This window comes from Oreochromis aureus, linkage group 3 (genome assembly GCF_013358895.1).
Source record: "Oreochromis aureus strain Israel breed Guangdong linkage group 3, ZZ_aureus, whole genome shotgun sequence".
Taxonomy (NCBI): Eukaryota; Metazoa; Chordata; class Actinopteri; order Cichliformes; family Cichlidae; genus Oreochromis; species Oreochromis aureus.
The window spans coordinates 37133825-37151732 of NC_052944.1; the positions used below are offsets into that span (position 1 = coordinate 37133825).

General features: G+C 40.9%; 1 protein-coding gene across 4 annotated transcripts in view; it reads right to left on the reverse strand.

The window, feature by feature from the left end:
- The window catches only part of nhsl2 (NHS-like 2), a 187398-nt gene that overhangs the window by 59744 nt on the left and 109746 nt on the right, over nucleotides 1-17908 (reverse strand). For all 4 annotated transcript variants that reach the window (XM_039610131.1, XM_039610130.1, XM_039610132.1 and 1 more), the window contains exon 2: nucleotides 1495-1731. In XM_039610131.1, the coding sequence (XP_039466065.1) occupies nucleotides 1495-1731 (237 nt within the window). The remainder of the gene's footprint in view (nucleotides 1-1494; nucleotides 1732-17908) is intronic.

A 17908-nucleotide genomic window follows, 5' to 3' on the forward strand; every position in this document is an offset into this window, starting at 1 on the left:
GAGAGAAGACATTTCACATCCTGTCACATCCTGTTACAACACCATGGTTTTATACATCTGTGACAATGAAAGTGAAATCACCTGAACTCAAAGATTAAGAGGCCTGGCCCAAAACATTTGTCTCTATAATGTATAACAATGGTATATCTTTCTGTCTTCAGTGGTCTTAAGCGCGTGAGCCGAAAGCAGTTGGACTTCTTGTTTCATCTCTCATCCGAAAAGTTTCCATGGAAAAGTAAAGAGTATTTAAACCCTGATGGAGATTATTCCAAGGATGATTATGAGATGTCTAGTGAAAGGCCGACTAAATGTTAAACAGGATTTCCCATCATCTTTAGAAGAAGCAGTCTCTCCACTGCGAAGTAAAACATTTTCAAGAACCCAAAAAGAAGTCCTTTGCCTTTGACTCAAGTGCAAATTGACCAAAGATGGGTAGAAAAGCAACCGTACCGAGAGATGGATTTCAAATGTAGTTACTTTCTTTGCTTTGATTATTTTTCATAGATTTGTTGGCAAATCTGGAAATTTTTAGACAGCTAACTAAGAACAAATGCAACAAAAAAAATCAGTACAATGAAAAGACATGAAATGTGAAATGTGTCGTAAGATCCACTTGTTCATTCATTCCTTCTCTCAGGTGTTCAAGGTTGTCTCGCTGCCATTCAGCCCCCCGCCTCTCGTTCATTCAGCTAACAACCCACTTTGATTGTTTTAATGGAAGGGCCGGGCAAAGGGCGAGACAGTATGAGTCACAGAGCGAGAACAAGAGGGAGAGAGAGAGGAAGAGAGAGTGAGGGAGAAGCAACCGGCAGGAGGGGACAGAAGAGAAACAGTACCTGAGAACAAATGGAAAACCTTGTTCCCTTGAGGGCTAATTTGCATACACACACACACACACATGCACACACAGAGGTTGCACAGTGTATACAACCAGAGCAGTTTCTTCAGTAAACAAGAGATTAATATTAAGATGACAGCATTCCACCTTAAAAAAATAATACCATGGCAGAGTTACAAACATGGACTGCCAACTATAATGTAAACATGCCCGTTTCTGCAGTAGTGATCATTCCTTCAACACACACACACACACTGAATGATAAAATACTACTCTTAAGAACAACCCTGCAAGGTGAATCCAACACATATGAGCAGTGCTACTCTAAGCCAGCATGCACACACACACACACACACACACATACACTCTACAGCACAACATAAGCACCATGTATGAGGGGGAAACTAACTCGCACACCCTTCCACACAGCATATCTGCATGCAAACACACACATGCATGTTTAAAGTGTCCGACACACACCCATATCAGTGCAGTCTAACACCACACATACACACACGCGCGTGTAAACAGTCTCCCACCCACCTCCGCTTCTTCCTCCACGCCTCTCCCACCCACTCAAAACACAACACACACACGCACACATTCCCTCGATCCATCCAATCCCTCCTCTTCTCCTCCTCTCCATGCATCCTTACCTTGCAGCAGGCTCTGGAGGTTGAGCTGCGCCTGCTGGTGCAGCTCCTCGACACACTCCGGCCTGCTCCACGAGCCGAACACGTTCACGCTCTGTTGCCATGGAGACCTGAAGTGGGCCGCGCCGCCGCTGCTGCTGCTGCCTCCGCCGCCGCCGCTGCTGCTGCTGTGGTTTCCATCGCCGTGGCTGCTGCTGCTGCCACCGCGCCTGCCGCTCTCTGCCTCTAGTCCGCTGGTGGCTGGAGGAGAAGAGGGAGGGGAAAAAAGGATGGGAGGGAGGGATGTGGAGAGGAAGTGATGGATAGAGGGAGAGAGCAGTGGCGGGTAAGAGAGGGGAGAGGGAGGGAAACAAGGAGGGAAACAAGATTATTTAGAGTAAAGTGGGAATGGGAAAAACAGAGGAATGGTTGGGAAAGAAGAGAAGAGAACCAAAGAGAATTGGAGGGAAAAAAGGGAGGATGGCAAGGAAGAGAGATTAATGGGGAAAAGAAAAGATGAAAAGATAAAGAAGAAGCAGAGAAGGGAGGTGTAGGAAGTGAAGGAAGCAAGGTAGGGGAGGATAAAAGAAGGGGATGGAGGGAGGAGAGAAAAAAATATACATAAATAAAAATGTATGAATTTGCATAACTAATACCCAGAGACGTAGATTACATAACGCAGTATGTGTTGTCAGGGAGAACAAGGACCGAGGTAGGAAGGAAGAAAGGAAGGAAGGCAGGATATAGGGTAAAAGGAAAAAAAAAGATAAATGAAGGATTAGAGTGGAAACCATGGAGGAGAGGTTGAGAGTTAGAGGGGAAACAGAGAGGAGAGCTTAATTAGGAAGGAAAAGGAAGGAGACAGAGGGACAGTGGATGGAGAAGACAGAAGAGAAGGATTAGGGCAGGGAGGTATGAGAGAAAAGGAGCAAAAAGGGATTGTGGCATTAGGAAAAAAAAGAAGAACAAGAGTGGGAGGAGGAAGGAAGGAGGGATGACATTTAGAGGGAGAAATGTAGAAAAGAGGGAGGTGTGTTCGTGTAAAGAGGGGGGAGAAATAAAAAGCAAAAGGAGGGAAAAGCCAAAGAAAAGTGGGAAGGAAACGTCGGTCCCCGTCACTATCAACCCTCCCAACACAAACAGACAATCAAAACAAATCATCCAGAGCGATCACAAATGGCCATTCAGCGCCGACATAAATGAGACGTCGCCTTGAATCAGCATCGAGGAAGTAATTTGACACATCCAGCGGCTGATAAAACACGAGTAACAAACACGGGAAATGTGACAGCAGATGATATCCAAGTGAAAGGCCGGGCTCTTAAAGGAAATGCAGGTGAGGGGTCACAGAGTCAGCTGGAGAAGACAATTATAGCAAGTATTTGTCTTGTTGCTGAGTCTGTGGTAACAATTACTTAACAAACTCGTTAAACTTTACCAAGCTTCTGGAAGCTAACTTGGCAAGAGAGGACACTAAAGCTGTAGGTTGTCACGCTGTTTCCCCCCTAAAGAACCAATCAAGAGGGTGAACAAGGAAGTATCTGAGCCAATAATGTTGTCACACTGATGGATGTGGACAACAGAGGTTCACATCACTATTAGTAGGAGGCATATCCACTTGATAAAGATCAGTAAAGATTTATGTGTAGCCTACATATGTTTTGTCTTCATTCTCTGTATCCATAATGTTCGATCCCAGTCTGCTCCAGTCTACATGCCAAATATCCTTGGGCAAGATACTAACCCCAGGTTGCTCTCCGATGCATTCATCGGAGTGTGAATGTGTATGAATGTTAGTTAGGTAGCACTGAAAACCTAGAAAAGTGCTTGTGTGAATGGGTGTGATTGGGTGAATGAACAAGTTGTATAAAGCTCTGTACAAGAACCAATCCATTTACCATTTACCAGTTACCATAATGTGAATTTCATGTGACCTTTGCCCAATGTGTTTGTGGGATGAGCCACAATGACCATGTCACCTCTTTATATTAAAGTATAATGAAGCCACAGTGTTGTTAAACTTTGCATATGCCCAGTAGAGGCACAACGTGGGGAAATAAGCCCAAATTCTGGGTGAAAGTCGGTAAACTTTTAAAGTGTTTCTTATCAGATCTGAGTGGAAACCTAATGCTTTCAGTGTGTCTGTGACCACTGAAGTTTGTTTTGGCTCTACCTGTTCATTTAGGCTTTACAATAACTGCTGTCACCAAGCTGGCTGCTAAGTGTCCTGACTTTTATAGACTCTCACATTAGCTGTGTTTTGGTCTGCCTTACTGAGGACAAATCACACTGAGTTCTCATTTTTAGCAACGCGAGTATCTTTCTGGGGAGAAAGAGAAAACAGAAGGAACTCGCCTATCAGTACGCATCGCACAGTGAACATTTACAGCATTTCTTTCAGTGTTTCTTCTGAGACATTGTTGCTCATCTTTTCTCCATTTTCTCCAGTGCAATTTCAGCAAAGGCTATAAAAACACAAAACACAACACTGTTACAAACTCCCCTGTTAAATTACTTGCAGCTATCTTGTCGTTTTGTCTAACTACATCCAAAATTACACGCTGACACATTTCCTTCAGAGAACCAGATATACAATTAGCTTGTAGAAAGCTAAGAAATCAGCTATGATCCTAGCAATGTCTTCTTCACCCATTAATCTTTTTTAATCACCTATGAATTTCAGGGTCGAGTGGAGGGTGAAGCCTAATACAGTTATTGTAGAGTAAGGAATTTAGCCTTCAACATATCTTTGTAACTAAAACTTCATGGTCAAATATTCAAAGAAAATGTAGTAAAATTGTATTATGCAATTTTTATGGTTATATTAGATTATTCTTAGGATAATATTTTGTTTCTCGGTACACTGCTGTGAAATTACAGTCAAAGTCCAAGATGCACACAGTACATACAGTATCATACATAAAACCCAATACTAGATCAAAACATTACACTGGCACCATTAATCAGAAGGGAAATAATTCAAAATGTGATTAAGTAAACAGTAGCATGAACAAAATTCAGTCTGAATCTATCTGCAAGTCATAGAGGCCCAAAATGATGATCGTCATCGAGAGGACCTTCGTCTACAAAGACTGAAGGTTGTTATGAGCGGCTCCGGTAATCTCACGGCACACCACAACAATTTTCTCCAGTTCTTTCCTGCTTTTAAGACCAAACCACAAAATCACAGAAAATGAAAGCACTGACTCAGTAAAAGAATAAAAGCTTTCCATCACCGTCATCCCGACATCAAAACTTTGCAGCTCTCTCAAAAAGAGCAGAACTTGCAGCAGAACTTGACTCGTTACGTAAATCATCTGACTATAAATTATCTCATGATCAACAAGCTAACGCAAAGAAAAATCCAAGCTAAGAAGGAAATGAATTAATAACTGGAAGGGTAAGAAATCAAAAGGCCCACATGCAGAGGTGACTCCAAGCAATATCCAAATCCAGAAATCTGGATGAAATACTTCAAAGAATAAATTTAAATTATTTAGGTGCATTGACATGAGAGTTATTTATTATAAAACAATATACCCAGGTTTGATATGCAGCTTCATTCACCACCGAACCTACTGCCTTTACATAAGGCGTCTAAAGCATCAAGCTTCCAAAGGAGTGAGAGACCAAAACACAGCTCCGTCTCTCAGGCTTCAGTTCAGTTCACTTTGTTCTTTTGACAGTAAATGACAGTGATTTACACAAGACTTTTAGTGTCAAGGTGATCTGCAGTTTCTTGGAGACAGACTGTCCTCTAACAGAAATGTCAAATCCTGCTGCAGCTACTCCCACTCATTGCCAAGCTTCAGCTCGGGAACATCAACAGCAGCTAAACATCCAGAATTCAAAGTATAAATATCAGCACCAACATGTGTGGGTTTGGACGCGTTTCCGAGGGGACCGCGCAGGAACTACGTCTTGATTTGAGAAAGACTGGTTAAAAATTAAAGTGCGCTCAGTTCCCGGTAGACAGACGCTATTCTGCCGAGAATCCGGCGGCACTATCGTGTCTTGTTTGCTCTGAAGCAGACGTCTCTCCTCACAAAACCCGCCGCACTGTATGGAATCACAATTTCACCCTCCCAGCTACCGGCTTCATCTTCCTAAGCTGCTTTCACACAATCGGCTCCCACCAGAGAGAGCTACTGTTTATGATACAGAAGTGCACGTCAGTTAGCATCAGTCTCAGAGCGGAGAAGAAAGGCGATCATGCATGATTTATAACCTGCTCTATAATAGACATACACTCTCACCATGGAGCCCTTGGTATTTTAATTTTTATTTGGATCCTCGTGAACACGGAGAGAAAGTCTTCGGCGCTCCGTTATGGATTGCCTGCTCTTGAAGTTGTTCTGTTTACTGGCTAAATGTGTCTTGCTGCGAGCTAAATATCCCATTAAGGAGTTTGACTTTGTCCCCCTCAGCTGTTTGGAGAATAAGAAGCAGGCAGACCTATCTACACTGCTGCATGTGTTTTGACTCGTCTGTGCAAAATATATCCGAACGTATGTTCACAATTCATTTTTAGCTGTTGTTGCCACTTGAAAAGATGCACACAAAGCCTTTGTAACCAAAGTCTAAGCCTGTATGTGTGTGACAAGGGTCTGTGACAGGAAGCGATGGAGTAAAACCATATCTGCAGGGTGCAAGAGGATCTTTAGTGGACTCGAAATGTTCCCAGAGGTTGACTGCACACAATACTGCTTCATTTTGTGAAGCTTGTTGTGTCGCAGGTGTACATCGCTTTGAAATTATCCGAAGAATTCAGACTAGTTGTTTGTGGCACCGTAAACCTTTCGGAAGTTTTGGTCATTAGACAGAATTTGCACAACAAAGCTCGAAGACGTCGACAGGGGTCGAACGCCACGTAAACTTCGAGTTGATTTCAGAAAGTAGCGCTGCTGAAATATGCATAAAGAAAATGAGAAAACTTTATCCAGTGAGAGATACTCTATCCTTGTCACAGAGAGAAATCCAGCACAGGGATGAGTGCTCCCTAAGAACATCTTTTCAAAGCGCTCGCTTCCTTTGCTCATTGTTTACAATAGAAAAGGATGCACTTTTAAGATTGCTCAGAGCATGGAAAGTACCTAAACAAGGAGTGGAAAAAAAAAAAGATCCTCCAGCCTTGTAAAAGCAAAGAGCTTCAGGTTTTGTACAGCTACATAAAACAGTAGCAGCTGACAGTCTGTTCACGTCTGCACAAAACTGTTTTTAAAAATGTTGTCAGATAGATGTTGAAACACTTACTGTCAGTTATTCGTGTTCGGGTGTCACCACACCTTCCTCAAAGATAAAGAAAATCAGTGACATAGTTCGATAGAAAAGCTTTAAAATGTAGTCTAAATGCTAGTAATACTTTTTTTTTTAACTATTTGGACCGTCATGATTTAAAAATTAGTATTAAACTGGGTTAATGAGCTGTATTTAACTGCAGAAGAACAAGGAAATCACTGATAAAAAGCAGGCGAGAAGTTCTCCACTACCGTGTAAAGAGATTTTGTCTTTGGTTTTTGTCTTCATTTTGAGTTTTGAACCATCTGTTGACGTATTTGAGTTTATGCTCATTAGTGTAGTAATGTTGAGATTTAGTTTTATTGTTCTATTCGAGTTTAACTTTAGTTGTAGAGTAAGTTTGAATTCTGAGCATTTCAGTGCAGTGCACTTCAGATATGGTGGTACAAATCTTGCAATGTGCACATGTTCCCATATCCCAAATCTAAAAGATATAGCCCTGAGATCCCTTCCCGGACAATTTAACCGCCATTCAAACCTGAACTAATTCGACCTTAACAACTCACATGATGGCAGGTTGGGGCAGTGACTCACAAACAGGAGTGATGGAGCCACTTCAGGTCAAATACCCGAGACTGTCCATCAGCTTTTAGAATTGAAGAAGTCTTTTGAAAGAGAGCCCAGAAAGTGGATTCTGTTAATCTGGATGTGCCGTTTTCTGTGGGGCGAAACGTTTTGTCACTTGGAAAAACAACCAGAAGACTTGGGCTCACTTGGATTTTCCCACAGAAAACCCTACATCCAGATGAATGAAATCAACTTTGTGGGATTTCCTTACCTGGATGATTGAGCATGCATCAAGACACTTTTGGAGGAGATGGTACAGGTTTTCAAGAACTTAAATGAAGTTGTATTAAACTCAAAAACGTTAGACCATCATGACCAGGATGAGTAAGAACCTAAAGACTCTGTTTCCAAGTATTTTTCTCGTTATTACTTCCTGCTTCACTTTCAGAATTAGTCTCCCTGTGGTAGTTTTACTTCTCTGGACTTCCCCTGATCTATTTGTATTCACCTGTATCTCATTCCCCCTCCTGGTTGTCATCCCCCAGTCAGTCTAAGTGTATAAATAGTCATGCTCCCCTTTGTTCTTTTTAACTCAGCTGTTGTTCAGCTTCATGTTTCTCCCTGTTTTCCAGGCTCGTGTCCTGCCTTTTCCCTGTTCTTTCATTAGGCCTCAGTCAGTTCTGTCCTTGGCTTGAATTACAAGGTTTACTCTGCCAGCTCTCCCTCAGTGCCTTGTGTTCAAGCCTATTAGTCAATAAAGCTCCTCACCATCCCGTTCTGTGTCCTGGATTTGGGCGTTTTTCTCACTACATCCTTTACGTCTGTGTCATCAATCAAAATCATGCATCATATACGTACTGAGTGACACATACAGCTCTAGCTTCACAGATGCTACATCAAACATTGACTTTTTGAAGATGTGTGTGAGTCAAATATGTGAGCTGGTGTTTGCGAGCGTATGTGTGCACTTGTGAGAATTAGGTAATATGTGCCAAAGTCACAGAAGCCTCGGGAGTTTCTAAAAATGTGGCACACATTACTGTAAATAGAAAATCCAAAGAGAGAAACAGAGGGGGGGAGTTTTAACTACCGTACTTGTCATACCTTTGAGACATTGCTGTTACTGTGACTGTGTGCAAACGAATTCACACTGTTCTCACTGCATATCAGCACAGGAAGGAGTCATCATCAATCCAACAAGGTTTTTCACAGGCTTGAAGCCTCGCAGGAGTTAAGCTAGTAACCAAACCAGACCACTGCTACAAAATAGGCTGCAGAGCCATTAAAAATTTTAGAAACCAAACTGAATGTTGCAAAAAACTGACTGCAAAAAGGAACACGGAGCAGCTGAGTTAATAAAAAGGCCAGATTCCGGTTGGTACTACTCTACCATTACAGAGTTCCTCTGTCTGCAGTGACAGGTACGCCACATTAGAAGAGTACAACCTGTCACCTGTTTCAAGACCATAAAAAACGGCCACCTGTCACTTCCAAGAAAAAAGAAAAAAATCAAAGCAACATGGTCGTGATCAGGGAGCAAGTTCTAAAGAAATATACAGCTTTTGAGGTGTGCTGATGCTAGGAAACAGGACGATGGTATGAGCTTCTACACCCGAAACAAAAATCATGCAAGGCTGCTTGTTTGGCTCTTAGAAGACAGACTAATAAAGACAAGTAGTGTTACCTTAATGCTTTTGTAATAATCTATGGATTTTAATTCATATCATGCTGACATCAGATTAATAAAATGCTTTTAAGCTCTTTCATAAAAATGATAAATGGATGGAGATAAACAATCTGAGTGGTGTTAATGGAAACCAGCAAATGAGCTAACTTGGCTACACTGCTGCCAAATTTGACAGATTTACTTACTCTTAACAAAAAAGCGAGTCAGTGCACATCCACACGTCTCTCTGTGTTCTCTCTATTTAATGGTTTCACATTCAGCGAACCAAATGGGAGATGACATAGATATAGAGGATCTGTGCTTTTGCAAGCACTGATACTAAAAGTCATCACTAACTAAGCTGTTTTTGCCTCCTCTGTTACCACACCATACATTGTATTTTCCTCTCATCTGTGATGACATTGACCGTTTGTTAGCGAATGTCATACACAAGATGATCCTCCTTTTGTTTACTAGATTAACTTAATCTCTAGTTTCAGGGCATACTAAGCCCGTAAATTCAGTTATTTTCACCTAGTTATTTAGACCTGGAATTATGTCCATGTTCTAAACAGTCTATGGCTAAAACCTGTGAGTGTGAGTGTTAGCTAAAACCTGTTTTAGCTAGCTTAAAAATGGTCCACCATAAAACCTGTTTTAGCTAGCACTTAAAGCTAGATACACATACACAATATGATCCTCCTTTTGTTTACTAGATTAACTTAATCTCTAGTTTCAGGTGATACTGAGCCCATAAATTCAGTTATTTTCACCTAGTTATTTAGACCTGGAATTATGTCCATGTTCTAAACAGTCAATGGCTAAAACCTGTGAGTGTGAGTGCTAGCTAAAACCTGTTTTAGCTAGCTTAAAAATGGTCCACCATAAAACCTGTTTTAGCTAGCACTTAAAGCTAGATTTAGCAAGCAGAGTAGAAGTGAGCCTGCTCCTGTCATACAGCGCAATTCAAATCAAAATCAAAAGTATGAATTTTCATCTGAAATGTCCCCTCAACTCGGATTGCCAACGTGGAAAGTCTGAGCAGCCCCACCAAATTAAAAATCCAAGATGACAGGAGTAAACCTAAACGGTAGTAAAACTGTAAAACTTTAAATTTCTACTGCCATTGTTGGGTATTTGTGCCTCACTAAATAATCTATGCACAGAGCACTAAGGAGGCTTTATCCATGAATGCGCTGCAGCAGTGGTTTTAATTGCAAGAGAAACAGGTGACACGACAAATGACAAATGCTTCATCAGATGAAAAAACGCTGAAAACAACTGCCTGGAAATAAGAATTACTTGAAGAAGCTTAAAAATCGTCCACCATACCAGCCTAAAATGATTAAATCACACATTGTCTGTGCAGGCAGAGCTAACTACTATTACAATTAGAATCCACCTACATTTACATGCTTATAGATGTGGAAAAACACTACAAATATAAGAAAAGCTGAATCGTAGTCTCAGAAGAATTTACAAAACCTATAAAATAGCTAGCTGAACTACCAATCTTGTAGACAGTACTAACTTTCATTGGAAAGCTATAATTCATTCTGTGGAGTTAACCTATTGTATTATAGAAACTCATTTTGCTTGACATTATTTTTCTAGTTCTGGACTGCTTATCTCTTATTTACCTGGCAAATATAGATGCCTCCTTTGTATGTGAGGAATCGGCAAAATATGGTCTCACTGTCAGAAAAAGTTTGTATTTTTACTAAGGGAAGTGTGCTACAGGGATATTTTATGAGTGTTTATATTTTTATGAGTTTCTCAGGGGTAATCGGAGCCTCTAACCTGCACTGCTGGTAGCGTAATTTAAAGAAGGAGCATTTGGGAATATTTTCAGAGGTTTAGAAAATATACAGAAATATGTTTTAAAAAGTGTTTGGAAATGAGAATTCTTTTTTTAATATACCAGTAATATATAAAATAATATGTAAAATAGATGGAAACTGCTCATCTTAAACTTTACAGGTCGGATCTCGTATTGAGTGACGGAGGACAAAGTCTAGGTAATCATCCCTGTTTTGAAAACAGAAATAACAGTGATTTGGCTTTGTTTTCACAGTCATGGCATCTGAGCAATTTCTGACCTCAAAAGACTTTCAGACCTGCAGCTGATGACAGAGTCTGCTCTGGCGGATACGAGAGGCGCACAAGTCCTCGGGGAGACTTGTTTCCTCTCAGGTTAACAATTAATTCTTGATTAAAAGTTGAGCAGCAGCCAAATACACACATGTACACAGAGCACACCCGCAGTCATCCTCAGTGGAGATGTCACTATTTCCCTTCCTCCCTTATGTAACCACGGTGACATGAAAAGGAGGGAAGATGGAGGGATTGGATAGAGGAGAGACACAAGCCTCTGGGCGTCACTGGGCAGATTTAGAAAAAAAAAAAGCCAATCTCCTCAGTGCTTTTCAGAAAAGAGAAAAGATTGTTCTGGAAATAAATGCAGTGCAACGTCAAGCCAGTTCAGTGTTTGAGCTTTTAGAGCTTTAATTCCCATGAAATTCAAATAACGATCACAGACCTGCCCTACTAAAGTTATTTTATACTCTTTGTAATAATCTCCATCTCTCTAAAATTAATTTAGGCTGGCTCTAGCTCTCGGAGCTGTGAAAAAGTGCTCGTCTCCTTCCTGATGTCTCAGTCCTTTGCATTTTTCCATAAACTTAAATGTTTCAGATCATGAAACAAATTCTAATAATAGTCACAGATAGCCTGACTAAATACAGCATGCAGTTTATCTGTTAAGGGAAAAAGTTATACAAACCTACCTGAGCCATGTGAAAGTGTAACTGTTCCTGATAACTGATAACTGGCTGTTACACCCTTGGAAACGAGAACTGCCATCAAGCATTTGTGATAACTGGCAATGACTCTTTTAGATCACTGTGGAGGAACTTTGGCCCACTCTTCTTTGCAGAATTGTTTTAATTCAGAGTTATTGCAGGGTTTAAACCTGTTTAATGTCATGCCAAAGCACCTCAACTGGATCCAAGTAAAGACTTTGACTTCAGGCCCTATTGGTTTACAGTTCTTTAGTTGTTGTTCTGGGTTCTTTTTTGACCTCCTGGATGAGTCGTCGATCCGTTCTTGGAGTAATTTTGGTAGGTCAGCCACCCCTGGGAAGGTTTGCCACTGATCCCGTTTTTCTCTATTTGTGAATAAAAGTTCTCAGTGTGGTTCACTGAAATCCCAAAGCCTTAGAAATTGATTTTTAACCCTTTCCAGACTGATAGATATCAGTGGCTTTACTTCTCTTTAGATCGTGGCTTGGCGTGTTGCTTTTTGAGATCTGCCAACCTGCTTCACTTTGTCAGACAGGTTCTATTTCAGGGATTTTGTGATTCAGCAGGTTTCAGCTTTCCAAAAAATGTGGTTAATAACAACTACTTCATGATTTCACAGGGTTTACTTCTTCACATAGACCATAGGTTTGAATAGATTCTTTTACACTAAGAAATAAAGTGAGTCAGAATCGGCCTGATATCCAACTATCTGATCAGAGCATGCCTACTTTCAACACAACATGAGTCTGAACACATGCAGATGTCTTTCTGCTCAGTAAAAACACAACTGTTTGGAAGAATGACCTAAACAGCAATAAAATGACGAAAAAGTTAGGCATCTGAAAACCCGCCTAGAGTCTCCCTCACACCAAATAAGGGGAAGCCTCAACGCTGCTTCTCTGTGGAATCATCAGTCACATCTAAGATAAGGTTTAGAATCAGGGGAGCCTTGTAGCATTTCTGTGTCAGACCATTACCATTAACAAGAAGAACAAGACAGACTAAAACAAACAGGGCAGTGAGTGGTGGGAAACGCCCTCCCTCACTTCTAGCTGATGCAGAGAAAACACCAGAGTGATAACTTTCACGGAGGAAAGAGAGAGAAATGACACACACATCCTTACAAAGACAAAACAGTCCAGCACCAAAGGAAAAAAAACACAACTCTGCATTCACACACTTACAGAAAATAGAGAGGAGCTTTCACAATACACCTACTGACACACTCATACTCACTCACACCCGCGTGCATTAGCGAGGTGTTGGGTGAAGTTATTTTCCTCTGATGCCCTTTTACTAATTAATTCCCCTCTGTGCGTGTGTGTGTGTGTGTGTGTGTGTGTGTGTGTGTGTGTGTGTGTGTGTGTGTGTTGGAGTGTCAGCAGGCAGGATGCAGGTTTAGACAAGCTGTTATCACCGGACACACACACACTCTCTGTCACACACACAGTCACAGATGGACGGCTAAAACACAAGTTATCCATCCCTCATATTTAACATTTTATCGCTCAAGTGCTTGCACAGATTTCACGCATGCGTAACAAAAATACATCAGTGTGTCCTTCGCGCACTTGTGAGGAAGTGTAATGTGGCTGTTAGCTGAAGAGCTTCTGCAGTGCTGCACACCAAATATTGGCTCGCTTGTGTGCGTGTGTTTATATTTGTGAATGACAGGCTTATGAGCTGCTGTTAGCATTAGCCTGGTGCTCAGCAGACTCATTTATGGGACTCCTAAATAACATTGTCACCACCAACCAAACGCTTGGCTAAAACTAGATGTGTGTGTGTGTGTGTGTGTGTGTGTGTAATCCTTGTGTTTCCTCCCTGTTAATAAAAGGTGTGCAGTAAATCAGATTTAGCGAGTACACTGAGACCCAGATGGAGGATTTGCCCTCCTCCTGGGTATCGTTATCGAACTGCAGCAGGCTTCCTGAGCCGCAACATTATCCATACCGACCTTTGTTGTTATGACCAAACAATAAAGGTCAGGAAAGTGACCTCTAAGTCTCTGTGCTATTAAGGTAATAGAACCCCAGAGTGTGAAAACACAAACTACCTGCTGAAAAGTAAAGGCAGGTAATGAGGCCTCAGTGTTTTACGTCTTGGTCGTGCTGTCCAAGGTACTGAAAACTGTTAGGTACCACATGCTTTGCTCTTCTCTGTCCTCTGTGACTCATAAGTTTGACTAAACATCCCAATCAGCTCAAAGAAAGTCAATTAAGAAAACCTGGTAACAGAATGAGCAACACTAAACTAGCAATCTGAGTCACACTGGTAGCCGTGTGAACTTCTACCATTGGGACTTTTCGTGACTACGCTCATGCAAAAGCAGCCCATTCAACCTGGTGGCCAAATGAGCAGTTAGCTGAAGTAGGAGGTTATTTCCTGCTATCACAGCTCTATGATGAAGAACAATGAGCAGAAATGAGGTAACTGTGGTCAGTTAGATTTAGAGAACACATGTAAAACCTTGTTATACACATCTGGATATACATTATTCATATAATGACTTATGATAATGAGTCTTGCTGTTTACTAATCATCAGTTACTAATGAATAAAATATATTCACACATTTAAGTACAATATACAATAACATATTTACTAAGTTAAGCCTATTAATCCAATATTTATTTGTGCTTTAATCCACATTTGTTATTTATGTTTTAGCCCAAGTTGTGTCCAGTATTTGCTCGTGTTTAAGTCCTTGTTTGGTTCAGTGTTTAACTATGTTTTACCAAACATGTTGAGTATTTTTACATGTGTTTGCTTAAGTAATTTAATATTAGTTTAGTCCAATAATTGAACATTTTAAAGTTTTTTTCCGGTCACTCGTTATTTCTTGCTTTAGGTCCTGTTTATGTGAATTTTTTAGAGGCCATGCCTGTATTCTCTAAAAGCAGAGATGGATGCCACCTTCTAGCCATGGTTTTTAAGTATAAATATTACTTTTTTAGCTGCACTAGTGTTTTGAACAATTGTAACCAGGTCATAAATTACATATTGTTATAATTACACAAATTTTATTTGCCAGTTTATACCTGACTTTTAGGACCTTCAAGCCTGTAGTTATGTTCATTATCAGAGCCCCACTTCATTCTTCTTCTTTGGTGCAACCCTATAAATACGGGGTACCCCTTTGGCCTGTGGAAGAGGTTGGTGTCATTTCTTTCCCAACACTGTACAACACACATATATAATGTATATTTAGCCACCCTGATGTTTCTGATTGTGTTTTTAGTTCAGATATTGTCATCATTGTGCCTGTCTTTGGTAGATACTGTAAATGTGTAGTACGTGTGTGCCACATGTGTTATAGGCACAGTTAATGCTAGCATGAACAGATTATTCTTGCTAGCTTGGGAGTTGTGGTGGGTTGAGCTAACCCTCTTCCCTTCTGTTTGCATTTGGTTGTAGGAGCTGGAGTGGGCAAGTTAATGACTTGGAGGTCTTTGTTTCTTTTACCTTTCATTGTCAGACACAACGCAGGAACACACCGGTTACACAAGGTTGACCTTTCCTTCTTCTTCTGGCAGCGTGTTAGTTGTTTACTTACTTTTCTTTGTGAGCTTCTGGCATTATTACTATTTAACCTCTTATACTTCACTTTTTGGAGGATCTTGGTTATCACACATATATGGGATGTATGATCAGATCAAAAGCATTAAATTTAGCCTGTGCCTCACTCACACATGCTGCACTGGTGGATACATTTTATTTTAGAGACATCTTTGCCGTTTCAAAAAACTGGCTGGTTATAAGCGCCACAAATCACCTAGAGCAGCCTGCGTGGGACAGTCACATTCATGCATCACGGTGACAACTCAAAGTGCAACCCTGAATAGAATGAAATGACAAATTGGATTCTGCTGATTATCGAGGCCACGTTTGCCTCATAACTTTTAATTTCATCGACATTCTATTAACTCGAAAGTACATTTTCCTCCTGAGTGCCCATTAACTTTCATCCGTGCAGGAAGTCTGGGACATTTCTCAGTGAAATATGGAGGAAAGGGTGTAAACATATTTCTTAAAGACCTTGATGAGGATGTAATGAAATTCTCGTGAAGAGGACTGTCAAGACTCCTCTTTAAAGCAGATGTCGACTGGTAATGTGGATCTCATTCGGTTAGAGGATTCGTGTGCAAGAGTGTTTATGGGTGCTTGAGCAGGCATCCAAATGCATGCTCTGACTGCTGCAACCTGTCATGTTTTTGCAAAGCTCAGTGCTGCCCCCTGCAGGTAATTTAGCCTTAAAACACAGACAGCAGTAAGTAAACCATTACCTGTCTATCCTGCATTTGACCAGACACCATCCATTATTGAATCCTGATTTACTAAACAGAATTCAGCTGCTTATTATATTGTAATTGTTAATATAGTGGCGCTTTCTTACAAGCCTGATTTTAAAGTAGGCCTATAGCACAGAATAAAAGGCACCATCGCTTTGTTTTACCCTCTAAGCAGTGAGTATTAAAAATGTGATTCACACAGTTAAAGCATGGCATTAGAGCAACAACGTACAGTAGGAATGATAACTGACTCCATGCTGAACTGTGAGTTAATAAGTCCTGTTAAAAGGTGACCTTTATGTCCTTTTTTATTAACTTTAAGTGTCCGTTTCTTTTGCTCATGTTTTATGAATAAATGAAAGGTTTAAAGTTTGAATATAAGGAGGGCTGCTGAAAGAACAGGCAGTGCTAAAGCTGATACTAATGGAGGAAGTAATGAAGGAAAGAAGGGTTAAAAAATGGAACGGAGGAAGGAAAGAAGGAATGAGGGATGAAGCGAGGAAGCATATGAAGCGAGGAAGAAACAAAACAGGAGGAAGGAAAGATGAAAAAAAACAAGAAAAGAAGGACGGAATAAAGGAAGCAAAGGAAAACAGAAAAAAGTAGAAAGGAAGGAGGAAAGAAAGTAAGGACAGAAGGAATGAAGAAAGGATGAAAGGATGGCAGGAAGGAAGGCCAGAGGATAGGGAGGAATGATGGAAGGAATGAAGGTTAGAAGGAATGGAGAAAGGAAGGAAGAAAGGAAGGACAAAAAAACAAGGAAAGAAAAGAAAAGAGGGAGGAAAAAACAAAGAAGGACAGAAGAAATGAAGAAAGGAAAAAACAAGGAAGGAAAAAGTCAATGAAGGAAATGAAGAAAGCAAAGGTGAAATGCAGGTAGTAAGGAAGGAAGGATGACAGAATGGAGGGAACACAGAAGGAAGGAAGAATCAAAGAAAAAAATTACAGGAAGTAAAGTATGAAGCGTAAAGGAAAGCAAGAAACGAAAAAGAAAACTTTCAGTCAGCTTTTTGAGAGCAGAGGTCAGATCATAGATTTAATCCTTGAGTAGTAAACACCGGGTTCAGGACCCGACAGGACAGGAAAAACATTGTGCTGCTGTTCCAACGGGATCTGACAAAACAGAAAAGATGTTGTGGAGGCCGAATCATACTCCAGATTTATACAGCAAAGTTAAAAAAAAATCTATGAACACAATTTAAATTTCACAGCTGCGTCACCACGAAGGAAACACCACTCGACACTTGTAAATACTTGAAATGATTTTTCCAGTGAAAGGACTTCCTGCCATTTTGCAGACTTCTTACCCCGATAAGCATTTGAGAGGCAGTTTATTAAAAGACCGCTGTGTCTCTGCTAATTTGGGCAATCAAAGACAAATGCAGTCACACAAATACAGTTAGTAAATCAATGCACACACACACACACGCTCAGTACAAGAGTGTGTGTTCCTCTGTGCTTTACAGTGAGACCTGGCTGTCTGCAGTGATTACACCCTGAAAGTAATTTACAGTGACATGAGCCACAATTCATCCTCGCCCTCCCTCCTCTCACTCATCCCTCTTCCTCCTTCTCTCGCTCCCTAAATCACTTTCCTCCTTCTCTCTTTCCACGTCTCGCCTGGTTTCATCCTTTATTCCCTCGTTTAACTTGCTTCTTTAAACTCACCCCTACTCTTCTCTCCGGCTCGTCCCTCCCTCCGAGCTTTCCGCCCTCTCTGTCGTCTATCACATCTCCCACATTACGCACAAAAAAAATGGGGGATAAGTGAGAGGGTGGAGTAATGGAATTGAGTGGAAAAGGAGAGGTGTATGTGTGCATGCCTAATGCACCTGGGTCAGCCATGATGGCAAAACCTATGGTCAACTAGCCTAA